We start from the raw sequence: 15,149 nt of genomic DNA, 5'->3' as shown, positions 1-15,149 counted from the left end.
ATCGCTATTTCAGTACAAATTACAGCTAGCTTTTGAAGCATCTATTTGCACAAATTACAGTTCATTTCTGAAACAGTGCTGGCGGTAGCCTGCTATTGCTACTGTCCTAGAAGTTGCGCTAGCTTTTGAAATGGTTACTTTATCTTGAGCAGTACAGGAAAAATACGATTACGTGGAAGAGGCTGTGAACAGATTTGCCGCAATCATCTCAAGAGAGGTACTAAAATATGCACAACTCAAGGAATGCAAGGAACCATCAGTACCGTGATGTCTCCGCTGACATTAAAGTGCCAGGCAAACACTGCAACGCATCTACGATAAAAGCATATTCATACAGCAGCAGTGCTGCAGTTACATCAAGGTGGGCAGAAGAGTTCTGTACACTACCTGCAACCACGAAAAAGATCCAGCTGGATCCAAGAATGCAGCATTCCGGACGCTCTCAATGCAGCGATTATGTTACACGATTTGTCAGTACAGATGTAGCTTTCGGCCGCCGCAAGGCACACTAGCTGATAAGAAAGGAACCAGGCTGTCTGGCAGCTATGTCAATTGTAAAGGAACAAGTCAGGCCGACGAGATCATGAACAGAACTACTAGAGTGCATTATGCTGCTTATTAATTATAAGCCTCTCAGATGTTTGAGTATGTTCCTGCAGCCACTCCCATATAACACCACCCAGGCAGGTCTCACATGATACCTCTTATACGGATTGGAATGCAGGAAGCCATTTTAATAGGTCACTAAAAAGGCAACAGAGAAATGTTTCACGTGTTGCCAAGCAACATTTCAGTAAACATACACACAAGTACAACAGAACATGCCAAATACAGTTTCTTAGAGAAACCGTACATCTCCATAAAATTTTGTCAGCCTATTGCTAGGCCCAACCAATTATACCATGATGTGCAGCAGCTGCACTTTGTTTTTACATCTAACCTTAATTTACAACCATGCTTAAATTTAAACTTGAATAAAAATGATATGAGATCTCATAACTGGAGTTAGAGCTCACCATGCCATTGCTTTCATTACATGTGTGCCACCCGAGGAACCATAACATGGAACATTCCCCATCAAGACCTTCACACGACAACTAATAGGAACAAGATTTAATGTTTTGCACTCCGCCTTTAAGGACGTTACAGTGCCTACACTTTATTTATATTCATGGCTTTACCTAGCATGCCAAGCAAAAGAAACGAAGTACTCAAATATATACCTGTAAACTTTATTTTCAAATGTGATATTGCAATGTAGCCATGCAGTACTTCCATACTGTTACAAGTACTGAACATGAAACACTTCTCAAACTGTCTATAACACGGAATTATCAAGATGCATTCTGCTTCTTAAAATCTCTTCTGCACATTTGTTCTTGCACTTTTCAGGAAAGAAAAAAAAAAATTCACTTCCATTCATTTAGGCACAACTCATAGGTCTTTCAGCTTTCAGAAAAAGGGAAAACCTTTTTATTGTGCAAAAAGTTGTGGAAATGAGACGTGTGCTGTATTGTACCCTCACTTTCTTTAACTTTTTGCACAGTAACGAAAAGTTTTCCCAGTATGAAAGATGTACTACGAACCGGTCTAAGCCGCGGACTTGTTGCAAGTCCTTCTGACCACTGCACTCTGAAAGCTACAGTTAAACACAATCCCATTTTTATTGTTCAGAAACACCAGCTGTTCTCTTAACAGTCTGTAACTGTCACTCAGGTGGTAGAAGCACGGATGTTTTGATTCAGATAATCTTCGGACAATGCTATAAGCTAAAAAAAAAAAAAAGAAAACGCTGTCACCGCCGCAATGGCTCATAGGAAAGAAAAATGACACTGCCTTGTCAGCTGCAAAGCCCGTTATCGACTTCATCTTGTCACAAAGCTGCTACAAGATGAATGATGTAAAGTCATGGACAAATGAAACACAGACAAGAAATTCGAGAGTCATCTTTTGGACCACCAACTATGTGGCTGCCAAAAATGGCTTAAACTTCAAGTTAGGTGTGAAAGATGAAATCATAGTGACACTGCGAGTATTAGAGGAAATGAGAAGGAAAGAATGCATCTGAGTCAACCTTAACTTGTGCATATTTCAACTGTCCATGAATGTACAGACAACATTCATTGTTTCTAAGATATTTCTAAAGATTAGGTTACCAGAGCCTGCTTTAGACTTGCACAGCATAGTTAAAACACAAAAGTATAGCCAGACAGAGTGGCTTATTTCTTTCGCAATATAGTCGGAGGTCATTACAAAACAGCATTATGGGTAACAACAGGCTCAATACAGAAGCACGTACAGAACTATGTTCACAGAAACAAAACACACCTACTATAAAAGCTGCATGAATTGAAGGTGCTGCATACAAGCACATTTGAGTTATTTAATTTCACACTTACTACCACTTACAAGAGTATGGTAGATCCCTACAAGTTTGATTTTGGACTCTCAATTGATGGCTGTGCCTTCAAAGGCTATGCTGTACTCGAGGCATTGAGGTTTTTGCCCAAAAAGAAAAAGTGTGACCATTAGGATCCTTTGTTTTTCAATAGGTTCCTTAAATCAAAGTAAGCCTGTGAAGTTAACCCCATGCAGAAGGCACTGGTATCCGGTCAAAGATTCCAGGGTTGCTAGAACACACTTGCGGGAAAATGTAAGAGACAAAAACAGGCAAGTTGTTACATGAAACATGTAAAAGTGGTTTGTGTCTTTAGGCTCTTGGATGCCACTTGCCGCAGGTTCATCAAAAACGGGCAATTGTGGCAAGGAGCCATTACCTTTTCACACGACTGCTAATCACATCAACAAAGTAATCCTGTTCTGTGCATGCCGTGGCAACAAGAACATTCGCCAAGTGTTACTGCAAAATACCTGCCGGCTCGTTTGCACTAGTGTGGTTTTGCTTTCAGAGTTCTGCAGGCGGTATTAAGTGTGAATTCATTTAGAGAGTGAGGTAGGTTTTTAGAGTTGTGAAATGTCTAGTAAGTATCCCCGTTACCAGCTTCATTACTTGCACATGAGAACCAATATGGTCTTAGGTTTTATTTTACCCAAACAAAGCACTAAAGCCTTCATCTTATTCCCCAGTATGCATCTTCTGTTGAGCCTGCCTTATGACCTAACTATTAATGGGTCTCAACCAGTAACAATGAAGACCATGTCCATCCTTCCTTCACACCACACAATAAAAGGTATGAACTCAAGGAACAATCTACTAGATCCATAGCTGAAATGAACCTCACCCACGCAGCTGTAGAGTTTTTTTGTTGAGCGTGCCACATGACCTAACTATTACTGGGTCTCAACCAGTAACAATGAAGACCATCATTCCTTCACACCTCACATATGAATCTAAAGGTATGAATCTAAAGAACAATATATTAGACAGTTAAGGAATAGTAGGCCTCGAAAGAACACATGCCTTTGGACATCAGTGAAGTGCCATATGACACCATGATTGAAAAATTATGAAAAAATGTATACGAAGGCTTCTCCAATTGAGACGGAACCAAATATATGTGAAAAGATCATTTTTTTAATTGCAAAAAGCTACATTTATGGTGTCAAGAATATCACACAGGCCAAGTGAAGTTCTAGACCAGCCGGATTCTTAAGTATATAGTTTCATAACATTGCCTCCAATAAATTAAAACAAATTTTTTACTTTCCCTCAAGCAAAGTCTTAAATGAGACATTTAGTCTCCTCGTACAGGGCTATATTCTGAGTACATAATGTCATTTTAGCTAGAGTTTCTCTGCACAGCAACTACAAAAGAAGAGCTTGCTTACAATCTATTATAACTTCCCAAACCATGCTAACATTCAGGCACATTAACTACATTTGTCACATTTAATTCTGCATCTGCTATCAGGCCATGCGACAGCCAGTCGACTGAAAATGCACCTCAACATGGCGATATATTAGCATTATTCCAGGATACTAGAGCATTTCAAGTAACACAGTTATTGACAACTTCATGTCTTGCTTCATATAAACGAATGTGATGTGGTTAGAATCATCTTTAGGGAGAGAGCCACACTATTGAAAACAAAAAAAAAACTTTTCAAATAACAATCTGGACTTCACATGCTTCATTGAACCTTAGGATCATATACGTGAAATCCCGTGTGTCAGACACAAGCAGCCTTTCAGAACTCCATCAGCATTTTTCCTAAAGAGGTGTCCTGATACGAACACTTTCCTCTTGTACAAGATGACCATCCCAATGATATTTAAGCAGAAAGCACATTTTTCGCTGACAGTGCTACAGAAATAACTTTGGTGAACACTTTTTCCGCGACAATGTTGTAGCAACACGTGCACCACACTGCACCTTGAGCGTAAACGTTGCCCGACCGCCGCACTGGGCAGTCCTCTGAAAGGGCATGTACGTTTAATGCTTGGGACTTAAAACACTGTCCCATTGCATCCTTAACCCTTTAACTGACAGAATATCAATTAACGCACAAAAAGCTCCCACACATTCTTTTCTCACTTCATTTTCGTCAGATGAACACCAAGCCAACCTCAAAAACATAACAGAAAATTTTATTCGTTCGCACTAGTTCGAGTGTTAGGTGAAAAAATGAGCATGTCTGGTGCGTTAGCAACACGCATAGACGTCTTGAGCCAGCAATACAAGAAATGTAATTCGAGAACACAATCTGGAATTTTGCACAACAATCTCTCCCAATTCCAGATGTGGAAAGAAAGGCTGTGTAATCTCGGTACACCACAATCACTACGTCTCACATTGACATGAAACAGCCAAAAAACTAGGCGCAGCAAAAAGACCTTGCAACATTCGGGAATTCGTGCTCAGCAAACATCCAGCTCCTCAGATGCTGCTACTGTGCCAGTTAAAGGGTTAAGGAGCAGAGAAAGGAAGACACCACCATTGCGACTTCAATGAGCCCAGAATGAGGTCTTGTAATTCAGCAAGACACACCTAATTCCTAATATTTAAAGCTTCATTAACAAAGCAAATCCAACTTTTACTTGTAACATCTGCACCAGTTCCATCAAAGTGCCCACATCATCAAATACAACACACAGCCTGCGGTGCATTTTTTTATCTTTTCCCTTTTTTTTTCTCAGCATGGAAGAATATGTTTGCCAGCACAAGCTGGCAGCCAGCATACATAAACACCAAAAAAATCTGATGACAACACCCTTTCACATTAACACTTGGAAGCAAGATGGGGGAAAGAAAGAAAACTAGGGGGGAGCGCCGTGTTACAATCAAAGCTGATAAAAAAGCGGTTGGCCAGTATGTGTTCATGTCATACGTTTCAGTGTCAAACACTGCTGCACACTTTGAAGTAAAAGACAGACCAAAAGAGGACATCATTAACAGGTAACTTCCAAATTGCATGTCGCACACTTATCCCTGTACTTGAATCTACCCTGAATCATTCAATTCCCTTGATTTTGTCCATTTCCTGCTCGCTAGCACGTTCTAACAAAGAAACAATACGCCAGATCTTGCACTTGTGTGCTTTCCACGTGATGTAGCGTACTAACAACAATCCAAGAAAGCTATACACTCCCAATACATTTTTTCTGTCCTGCAGAGACGACAACTAAACAGCAGCTTCCAATTACCTTTTGTAAATTTGCACGTAATACACCTTCGCTATGTCTATTTTTTAAACCAACGATTTCTGAATTGCCTGTCATTCCTTAGTAAAAACATGGAAATGATGGAGTGTGTATATTTTACAAGAAATGGCTGAAAGAGCAGGAATGTATTGGGAGAAAATGCAGAGTAGTTGGCAAAGCTCCTTAAACGCGTACATCTTATGATAAAGGCTATCGTAAACCAAACATACTCGGTTAAGCCTGTTAGGAGTAGCTAAAATTCCAGAAAAAAACGAAAACGGCTTCGTGGAAAGTTAGCGTTAAAGTGCTAGCTGCATGACACCGCATTCCCTCCTAGTTCCTTTGTCTCCTCTAAAAAGGGCAATTATGACAAAAAAAAATCAACCAATAAAATCTGGCACATACAATTTCAGCCCACCGCCACCATTTCATTCAACTGCCACAGAAACAAAAGCTCAACAACAAATGTGCAACCCGGGCGCTGGTCCCAAAATTCAGAGAACACAGGACAGCAATGAAGTGCCGTGCACAAAAGAGCATTGTCGACACACTCGCGAGATTTTTTCTCGTTTTCAATGGCTTACCCAAGTCAGGTTTCCAATGTAGAGGGCGACACGCTTTGAAGGATGGCTGTTTCCCTGGGACTGGTTACCAATCCCAGGCACCTGAAAAAGTTGCACCTGCTGTATTATAACTGCAAACGTCTTGTTACAAACAGCGAGTCCTTAAAGGAGTACTGACACGATTTTGAGACATCGTAAAAGGGACAGTTTTCATTTCCTTGGTATGCAGTGTCAACGCTCTCCACACACCGGAGTCGGAGAAGACGTATAAAATGTTCTAATTTGACTTTGAAGTTTCCATCACTGAGCATCTGCAAGCAAGCCCCACTTCAATGGATGTTATCCCGACGAGTCAAGACAGTTCCCCCGAGTTTGCGAGCTCTGCGTCCTGCATGCAGCCTAAATAGTAGAAATCACTTCAGGGTCGCTGGACAACAATTCGCTCATCGCTGTTTAAGTGCATCACGAGAAGATGACGCATTTGCCAATAGTATGTCGCAAGTTTCTGTATCCCCGTGACGTCACACTGCTATGAAACGTGATTGAGGAGCCACCCCCTCGATATGGAAACCGAAAGTCTCTCTTTAAGGTAGCGGTAATTAAAATATATTCGATGCATTCCCAGGTACCACAATACTCGTTTTAGGTTTCTTGACACCAGTACCTTTATTTAGAGCAGCCGTCCGAAAATTTTTAAAATTCGTGTAAGTACTCCTTTAAGATCTCCTCTGGGCACATCACATTAGCATGCATGGATAGGATAGGATTCTTTCATGTGTACTGGAGAGAGGTTTGTCTGGCAGTATGCTTAAAGGGACACTAAAGGCAAATAACAATTTATGTCAGAGTGAAAGCTCAATGTATGACAACTTCTAAAATGGCAATATTATCAACAGCAGTGCCCTACTTACCGAGAAATTAAGCTAAATGTATCACATGATGAGCGCCACGAGTGGGACATTTTCGAAGTGATCCCGATGACGTATGAGAGTCTGCCTACAATAAATCACTAGTAATCAAACTAGCAGCAATAAAAAAAGAACCTCCCATGCATCAAATGACGTAATAAAATGCTGTTTGTTCGTTTCCGTTTGATTCATGGAAAAAAGAACCTCTGTGGCGTTGCCATGGGGAACGGCGTGCATGGTTCAAAGGTTCCGTTTTTGCCGAACTGCGCTTCGCCCGGCGCCCTGCTTCGCTCACGCGGTCACGCGTCAGTGGTAGTTTCGGTATCGCGTACTGCCGCGTGTGTTTTGCGCGCTCGTGAAAGTCGCTCTGACAGAATGTTCGACAAAATGCCGCATGCAACGACGCCAGCACTACGAGCCCTCAGCAGCATAGCGCGTTCATCGGGGCTCAAGTCGCTGAATTGGAGCCCAGCGTCGCGAGCCAATGTCTCGTCGTCAAGTTCTCCGTCCACATCCATTGCGGTGATTGCGGCAAGCTTCGATGGCCGTTGTTGCTGCTGTGGGTCCCGCTACTTTCGCTCTGCTGCTACTAGTGTCGGCGGCCGCGCAGTAAAGGCGGGCAACGTTGGGCACGGCAGCAGTGACGTATGAAAGTTGGATTTCAGGCGGGTGATTTGAAGTGCGCTAACGCGATGCGGACCACTAAAACGTGATTTTATTTCAAAATAAGCACTTCCTTGGCATAAAAGTAACACTATGAGGTTTCTGGATCGCTATTTCAACAATCAACGTAGACTTAATGTTTGCCTTTAGTGTCCCTTTAAGGGGCGTGATAAAGTATAAAGTAATATCAACAGTGCGCAACAGATACAGAACATACACAAACCACACGTCAAAACTAAAACAAACTAAAATACACACCCCCCAGTGAGACCAGTGTCTCTAAAAAAGTTCAAATGTGCCTTTGATGCATGAAACTCAGAGGCAGTGTTTGTGCAAAGTCCAAAAACACATTTAGCTGAAGAGATAGCGGTTGAGTTTGGACATCAAGGCCCTTCCTTCTATATTAAATTGCTTGCAAGAGCAGAATAAGTTCGTACGCAGAGTGCTCTAACTCTAGCCAATATGTGGCAACATGGATGCTGAGTGCATACTATTGTAAGATGTCCAAGGATTCTTTTGCTCAGATTCTCCTACTATTGTGCATGCTACTATGCATTGCATGGCATCAACAAAAGGCAGTGATGAATGGCAGAAAGATGAGCACGTAAAAATAAACGTTACAGAACATCCTTGGGTCAGTTTCTGCACGCTGAACAAATTTTCCAGTTTCAAGTATCACCATTTACTGCACGTTTTCTAGCTTCAAGCTGCAGTTAAATGAATCTTCAAAATCTACAGGAATGCCAATCACCTGATGATGCTAGCAATGCGGCGTATCCACAGCGCAAAGCCAAAATGAAAATGGGAGGGGGAAAAAAACAGAAAAGATAACTTGTCATTACTTTTAATGATCTACTTCATTTTATTTTTGCCGTTCACGAGTGGTCTCAACACAGCCAAGCTACCTTTACTGCTTAGATCAGCTACAAGACAGAACAATTTGGAACATAATGAGCAAGAACAAAACATGGTTTTAAAAATGAGATGAATCATCTGAGAGCATTTTTACATGCATCTGACTCAGAAGCATGATGCGAGATTACCAACTGGTCAGGCTCTAAATGAATCGATACATTAGACAAAAATGGACCTATCAGTCTCACACTGTTCACATTCAGGTTTATTTTTTGACATGCACATACTTTTGGCCGTGTAGAAAAGGCTGCAGTGATATTATGCCAGAACATAGTACATTTGGGAATAAATTTTTGAAAATTAACTCCGCGTATTGACATTCCAAAAGCCACAATAAGATTATAACTTTCGTTTACCTAGGGTCCTTTGACACGCGCCTAAATTTAAGTCGGCCCCGTCTATGTATTCTGAGCCCACCAAAACATGGCCGTGGAGGTTGTTAAGCAAACCCGTGATTACGAGCTCAGCAGTGCTATGCAATGGCTACTGGGCTGCCACGAACAAGTGGGATGAAATGGTACGGGGCATACCGAAGGGCTAATTATTTTAAATTGGTATGCGTAACATGGCACAGCAGGCCATTGAGCACAGTCTAAACCAGGATGTTGTACCAAGGCTCGCACACTAGCATATCGGGAAATAAAATGCGACCACTAATGCCAGTTTCACTTCAACACAATAGTACGTTATTAGATTTGTGAACTCCTTTCCCTAAGAGCTTCTCTTTAACATTTCCCGGCACTACAAAAATGACCCTTTGTACAATTTTAACTATCACAAAAAAGTTATAATACGGCACAATTTTTCATTTAAGTCACCTGGAAATAATGCGTGTAAGTCATAAAACAAACCTGCAAGCTACAGAAGAAAAATGAAGGCAAACACCTGGCTAGAAAAAAGTGTACTCGAGTTTTTTACATGTACACATGCGAGCTTTTAGGTCGCGGCTGGTCCCATACATAGTGCAATGGTAAACTTTCCAAGCCCAATATGTGAGCAAGAGCTTTTCTCACATAATGTAAAGTTCTTTACATCAAATGTTCTATAAAAAAAAAATAAGGTTCGCCACGGATGGTCTTAGCACACTTTACCCCCGCCTCACACTCGCACGAACGTAGGCACGCAATGCTGGGCATTCAGCGAAATTTGAAGTTCATCAACCAGTAACGGATGTGAAATATTTTACGTGACCAAACTAAAACAAAGATGGCGTGCAGCGAGGCTACTACGTTTCGCTGCCCTGCTGTGCCATCTCCGGTATTCTGCCGCTCCGGGCACGCGGTTTAACTCGGCATATCGTTAAGCACTCCGGGCACTTCAGAAATATCTGCGATAGCTAAATCACGCTTATCACGGCGCCATGTTAGGAAGCTCCTCACCGTACACGTCTCGTCTCATAGAAAGAGGTCAGAAAAAGAGAAAGGAGTTTTTTGTTTGTTCGTTCGTTCGTCTGTGCGGGATGCGTTCGCCCTAGCACGCCGGCGCAGGTGCGAGGCAACGGAGACCGGCAAACTACGAGGCATCGCCAGCTGACATACCTCGTCGGTGTTTCCATCGCTGGAAGGTGCAGCAATAACATCGTCGTACAGATCCACGTTGGCATCATGCTCATTGTAACCCTCCTAGAAAAATTCAAACGGGAGAGCGAAAAGAGGAAGGCTCCATTAGCAACATCCCCGGGAAATCGCCGGTGCTGGAAAAAAAAAAAAAAAACAGCACCGATTTGCCGGAGTAAAACTGGGCGAGTTACGAAGCACATGCTCGAAAAGAAAACGTCAATTAATCGACGCAGCGTATCTACAGGAAGCTGATAGCTTCTCACTTCCTATTAACACCGGCAAATACCAAAAGGTGACGGAGCGTGTTGAAACCCGGGCACCATCTTTGAAAGCCATGCCGTTAACGCGCCCCCAAGACATTTCGCGCAACAGAGGGAACTTACAGTATTTTGTATGCCACCTGACTGCATTTTAAGCGCGGAATTGATAACTGTAAAACGCACACATCGAGTACAAGTTCAGTACCATATCTATATATTATTTTCGCTAACTCCCAACGTCCGGCGAAAAAACAATGGAATGGCTTCAAACAGAAACGCGGGTTGGCGCTTCGCAGCAGTGAATAGTATCGCAAAGGCTTCGATTTATGTCGTAACTAGCAGTTCGACGGGACTGTAATGTTCTCCCGTTGACTGTCTGACACAGAAAAAGCGGCTTGCCTGGTTAAAGTCTTGCTCTAGATCGTCGGCGTAGAGATCAATATCCACGCCGTCTGCCATTTTGTCTGCCTTCCCGACGAATTTGCGGCGGATCGCTGAAGATCGCAGCGCCACTCCCACCTGCGCGATTGGTCGGTGAACTACCAGAACGCTTAAAGTAATGTTTCTGCAGCTATGTCGGCACATTGGCTCAGAAATTCTTAAAAGCCTTCAAGCAGAGTGGTTAAAATCTGCTTTTGCCTCTCAGGATCAAATTTGAACGCAGGTTCTCCCAGTTGGTTTCAGGTGTTCTGGATTGTGAAAGACTTCTTTGTTTGGCCCTGTTTGTCTGTTTGGACACCACCCCTCCTTCGTTCTGTGTATTTACCAAAAATGAAGCTATTGCAGACTCAGTTGGGTTTTTAAATAGCCAGAAAAGTTTATCGCATGATAGAACGCGCGCGCAACACAGTAATCAGCACTGCCTCCGAGATTTGGTCGCGGGCTGAACACAAGGAGGTTATATACTATTTCTTCTGGAGTGGAGGTGGCGCCCCCGTAAGTGAAGCCGGTCGCCGCCATATTGCAAAAGGAAAAACTCGGAAGCAGACGACGGAGTGCGCTCCGTTGCCCCGTCGTCGCAGTTGTCTTTGGGGACGGTGGCATGCTTTGTAAAGCAGTTAAACATTTTACGAGGCCATGGCGACTTCGTGCGTCGCTTATGGCTGCACAAATCGCAATAAGAAGACGCCTGGGATCACTTTTCACGTGTAAGTGTCCTCACTTAGTTCGCTGACGATTGTCTGTTTTTCGTGCATGCTGTTAAACTGGAAACAATTTGAAAGGTGCGCATACATGTAATACATGCGTGCAGTTGTAGCGAAGAAAATTTTACGCTTTAAATGTTCGCTGACACGACGTTGTACGTGATTTTTAAGTGTATACACGAAGTGGGTGCAGTCTAGCTGGACGTACCGAGCAATATTGGTACGAGTAGGAAGTCAGAACGCCCTTAGAATTCCGAGCTTTCTGGTGTTTTCTTGCAAGTCAAGACTGACGGCGTGCATGCATATTTATCCGGTGCATGGATATCGAATTTGATGGATGTTTATCGAGGAATTGGCAAACGCAACATTCCATGACGTGATTATCCGTGTTACATGTTTCCAAAAGACTGCGCGCAGCGTTCTACCTGGGAACGTGCCGGTCGAAGAAGTGGTTAGAGAGCTAAGGACGGTTACCAGCTCGACCAGCTCTGACCACCTCTGCTCCATGTAAAACAATTTTATCTCTAAAATAAGGTGCCGCCCGTTTCATGGCCGATACCCCGCGGTGGGTTGCGCCAGGTTGCCAAGGAACAACCAACCAACCACCTCTGCTCTATTCACTTCGCAGAATGCTGCTTCGACAGAACGGGGCAGACGGCCTGGCACCTACAATTTGTACCTACAATTTTTCCTGCTTTCCCAGCGCATCTACAAAAGCCTGTTAGTTTCTACCTCCTTGACGTAGCTTCAACACAAATAGTTACGAAAAGAAAAAATTGCGGCAAAAGCAAGATGTAACTCTTTTGAAATCCGACCAAACCGAAATCGAAACACCGAAGGACGCGGCTGCTTTAGTTTTTTATGCGTCTAGTCTGAGAGGGCGAGAGCTACCTCGTTTCGAGGCTGTGCGCGCTGCGCTTGCCGTGATGGCACACGTCGCCCACGTAGGTTAAAGGGACCCTGAAACGGTTTTGACGATTATGTACGAACACATTGAGCCAGTAGAACAAGTCCTAAGGATCATTTACAGACCGATTACAGCTCTGTGCGAAAACTGTGTAATTTATTACAAAGCTTTAAAGCTGCGAATCGCCACCGATCACAGCGGCTCAGCCAAACGCGTTTTCAAACCGCCCACTTCCAGCGCGTGTCGTATTGGAAGCGCGACGTCACGCAGGCGGCTGATCTGATTGGATATGTCCAGTACACGTCACTGAACCTCCTGTGGGCAGCGAGCGTCGTCTGCCTGTGTTACAACGTACTCCGTGTTGACGTGAGCTGAGCGAGAGTGTTTATCTTGAGGTTTCTTTTCTTGGACATAATTAATTGCCCCAGCCTTGTTGTGTACCACGTATCTAGCAATTTCTAGCAATTGGTGACTTGTAAAGCTGCGACATCGTGCAATGTTCGTGAGGCATCTGGCGAGCGGAATCCCTTCAGCTCGTCGCTGCAATGAGCGTCGCGCTCTCGCTATTTGTTCAACGCCACGATCCACGTTTTTGTGGCTGTAACTTCACCCCTGAAGACACAACCACATTGCCCGAGTTTACGCTTATCGGTGATCGTTCTCGAATTATTTTTGTTTGTCCGTATGCTGTTGCAAATTGTCGCCGTACAGGAGAATAAAATAAGATCTGCTGGTAGTGTGGCGGCACCTGTCGGCACAGATATCAACCACTCCGCGAGCTTCGTCATTGTTGGGCCTCCGAGATTACGCGCAACCCGTCGCGAAGCTCAAGCCGTCGAGTGCGCTCATGAGAGCGCTGCGATCGCCGGCGATGTGAGGGTGTCTGTGAGTTGAGGGTGCAAGGCAGTGGTGAGGAGGAGGGTATAGATATAAATTCCGTAGCGGCCTTGGTACACAGTGCATCGCATAATTTCAGGTGCGAATGATTTGGGGATGCTCCTGCCTAAACGCTGACAAAACTTTAAAAAACCGTTTCAGGGTCCCTTTAATGCTTGCGAATCCTCCTTCTGGCCAAATGTTCGCGTGATTGATGTGTGCTTATGTAAAGAGAATAAGTGCGTTCCACGTTAGCTTGTGGTTACCCCTTGAACACTGACGCCGTTACAACACAAAAACCCAGTTCCTAGTAACACATATGTAATTACAGCGCGCTCGATATACGAAGCACCCCTTCGACAACAGATTAGTCTGCAGCTGACATAATAGTGTGACATAATTTGTTTCATAAACGAGAAGAGGCAACTGTTCGTGGGTTTAAAGCAGTTTCCATCTCATTTTTTGATTAGTGGGACTGCAAACCAACGCGCGCGCCGCGCGTATTCCATTGCCGTCTATGGCGGTCGCGCCGCGTTTTTCCTCTAGCTACATGGCCGCCGGCGGCTTCACTTGCTCCCGTTGGCGGCGGCCGGGACTGCCACTCCAGAGGTTCTATAGAACCTCCTTGGCTGAACATTCCACCACATCCCTGAGGTCATAACGTAAGTGCGACCTTAAAAAGAGTCTGGCTATAGTGCGATCGTTCAGCCACTAAAGTCCCAGCCGCTAAGGTAAAGTGTGCTAAGACCATCCGTGGTAAACCATAATTTCTTATAGAACATTTGACGCGAAGATAGAGGGAATTTAGTTCCGGCACCAGTCGCCATGACGTCATAGAATTTGAAAGCATCTGCTAAAGCCTATGTATAGTGCCTAGAATATATGTAGCCTATGTATATGTAGTTCCTAATCGGTAAAGATTACCTTGTCTTCTGGGGGAGTCAGAGACTTGACAATGTGGCCGAAATTCAAAAAAAAAAGAAAAACATTATGATATACGTGACGTCACCAACAGAGATTCGGCGGGAAATTTAAAAGTGAAATGTTTGACTGATTTTCTCATCTATTAACAAACCTGTGATGGTGAAATTAACGACACTAGAGTTTTCAGAGTGCAATTTATCAGGCTAAACTAATTTATTGTTCCACTTTAGTATTCATTTCAGATTTTCCGGTACGTACTGCAAGGCGTAGCCAGGGAATGTACCCCCTCCCTCCCCCCCCCCCCCCCCCCCCGGCATTTTTTAAAATTTTGCGTGCGTTTACATGCAGATAGACAAACACACGCACGAACATACATAAAGTGTGGTTGAACAGCCCTCCCACGAAAAAAAATTTCCGGCTGTGCCAGTGGGCAACGCTTGTCCCTGTGTGCGTATGCTTTTGCGGGAGCACAAACCAGGATACGCGTTCAGTCAGCATTTGATGTTCTTCCACGGTGGCCTTTGATGTTGCTTTCTGCCAATACAGAAGCCGTTGTAGGGTTAAGGAGGAAAGAATACGTGCCCGCATGATCTACCCCCCCCCCCCTTCCCCACCGCCACACAGCTGTTTGAAGTAAAGTCCCTAGATTTTTCCTTTTTACCAACTGCCTCCTTTCACGTCCCTCTCTCACGCGCAGCTGGCGTCCGACGCCATTTTCTTCCTAACTTGGAAGATTTACAAAGCCATGTGCGTCTAAGTACATTAGCCACGCATCTTTCAGCGGACAATATGCCACCGCGACGCGCCTTTCTCCTCTCGTCAACCCC

At 43.9% G+C, this 15,149-nt stretch overlaps 1 protein-coding gene across 14 annotated transcripts in view; it reads right to left on the bottom strand.

Annotated features, from left to right (window-relative positions):
* The window catches only part of LOC119383521 (cleavage and polyadenylation specificity factor subunit 6), a gene marked incomplete at its 3' end in the record, with an annotated part of 45,971 nt that extends 34,972 nt beyond the window's left edge, over nt 1-10,999 (bottom strand). For 13 of the 14 annotated variants that reach the window (XM_037651692.2, XM_037651701.2, XM_037651697.2 and 10 more), the window contains 3 exon segments: nt 6,187-6,267; nt 10,190-10,273; nt 10,870-10,999. In XM_037651692.2, the coding sequence (XP_037507620.1) occupies nt 6,187-6,267; nt 10,190-10,273; nt 10,870-10,929 (225 nt within the window). 14 annotated transcript variants of the gene reach the window in all.
* Between the last annotated feature and the right edge of the window lie 4,150 nt (nt 11,000-15,149).

This window comes from Rhipicephalus sanguineus, chromosome 2 (genome assembly GCF_013339695.2).
Source record: "Rhipicephalus sanguineus isolate Rsan-2018 chromosome 2, BIME_Rsan_1.4, whole genome shotgun sequence".
NCBI lineage: Eukaryota > Metazoa > Arthropoda > Arachnida > Ixodida > Ixodidae > Rhipicephalus > Rhipicephalus sanguineus.
This window is presented reverse-complemented; position numbering and strand designations above follow the sequence as displayed.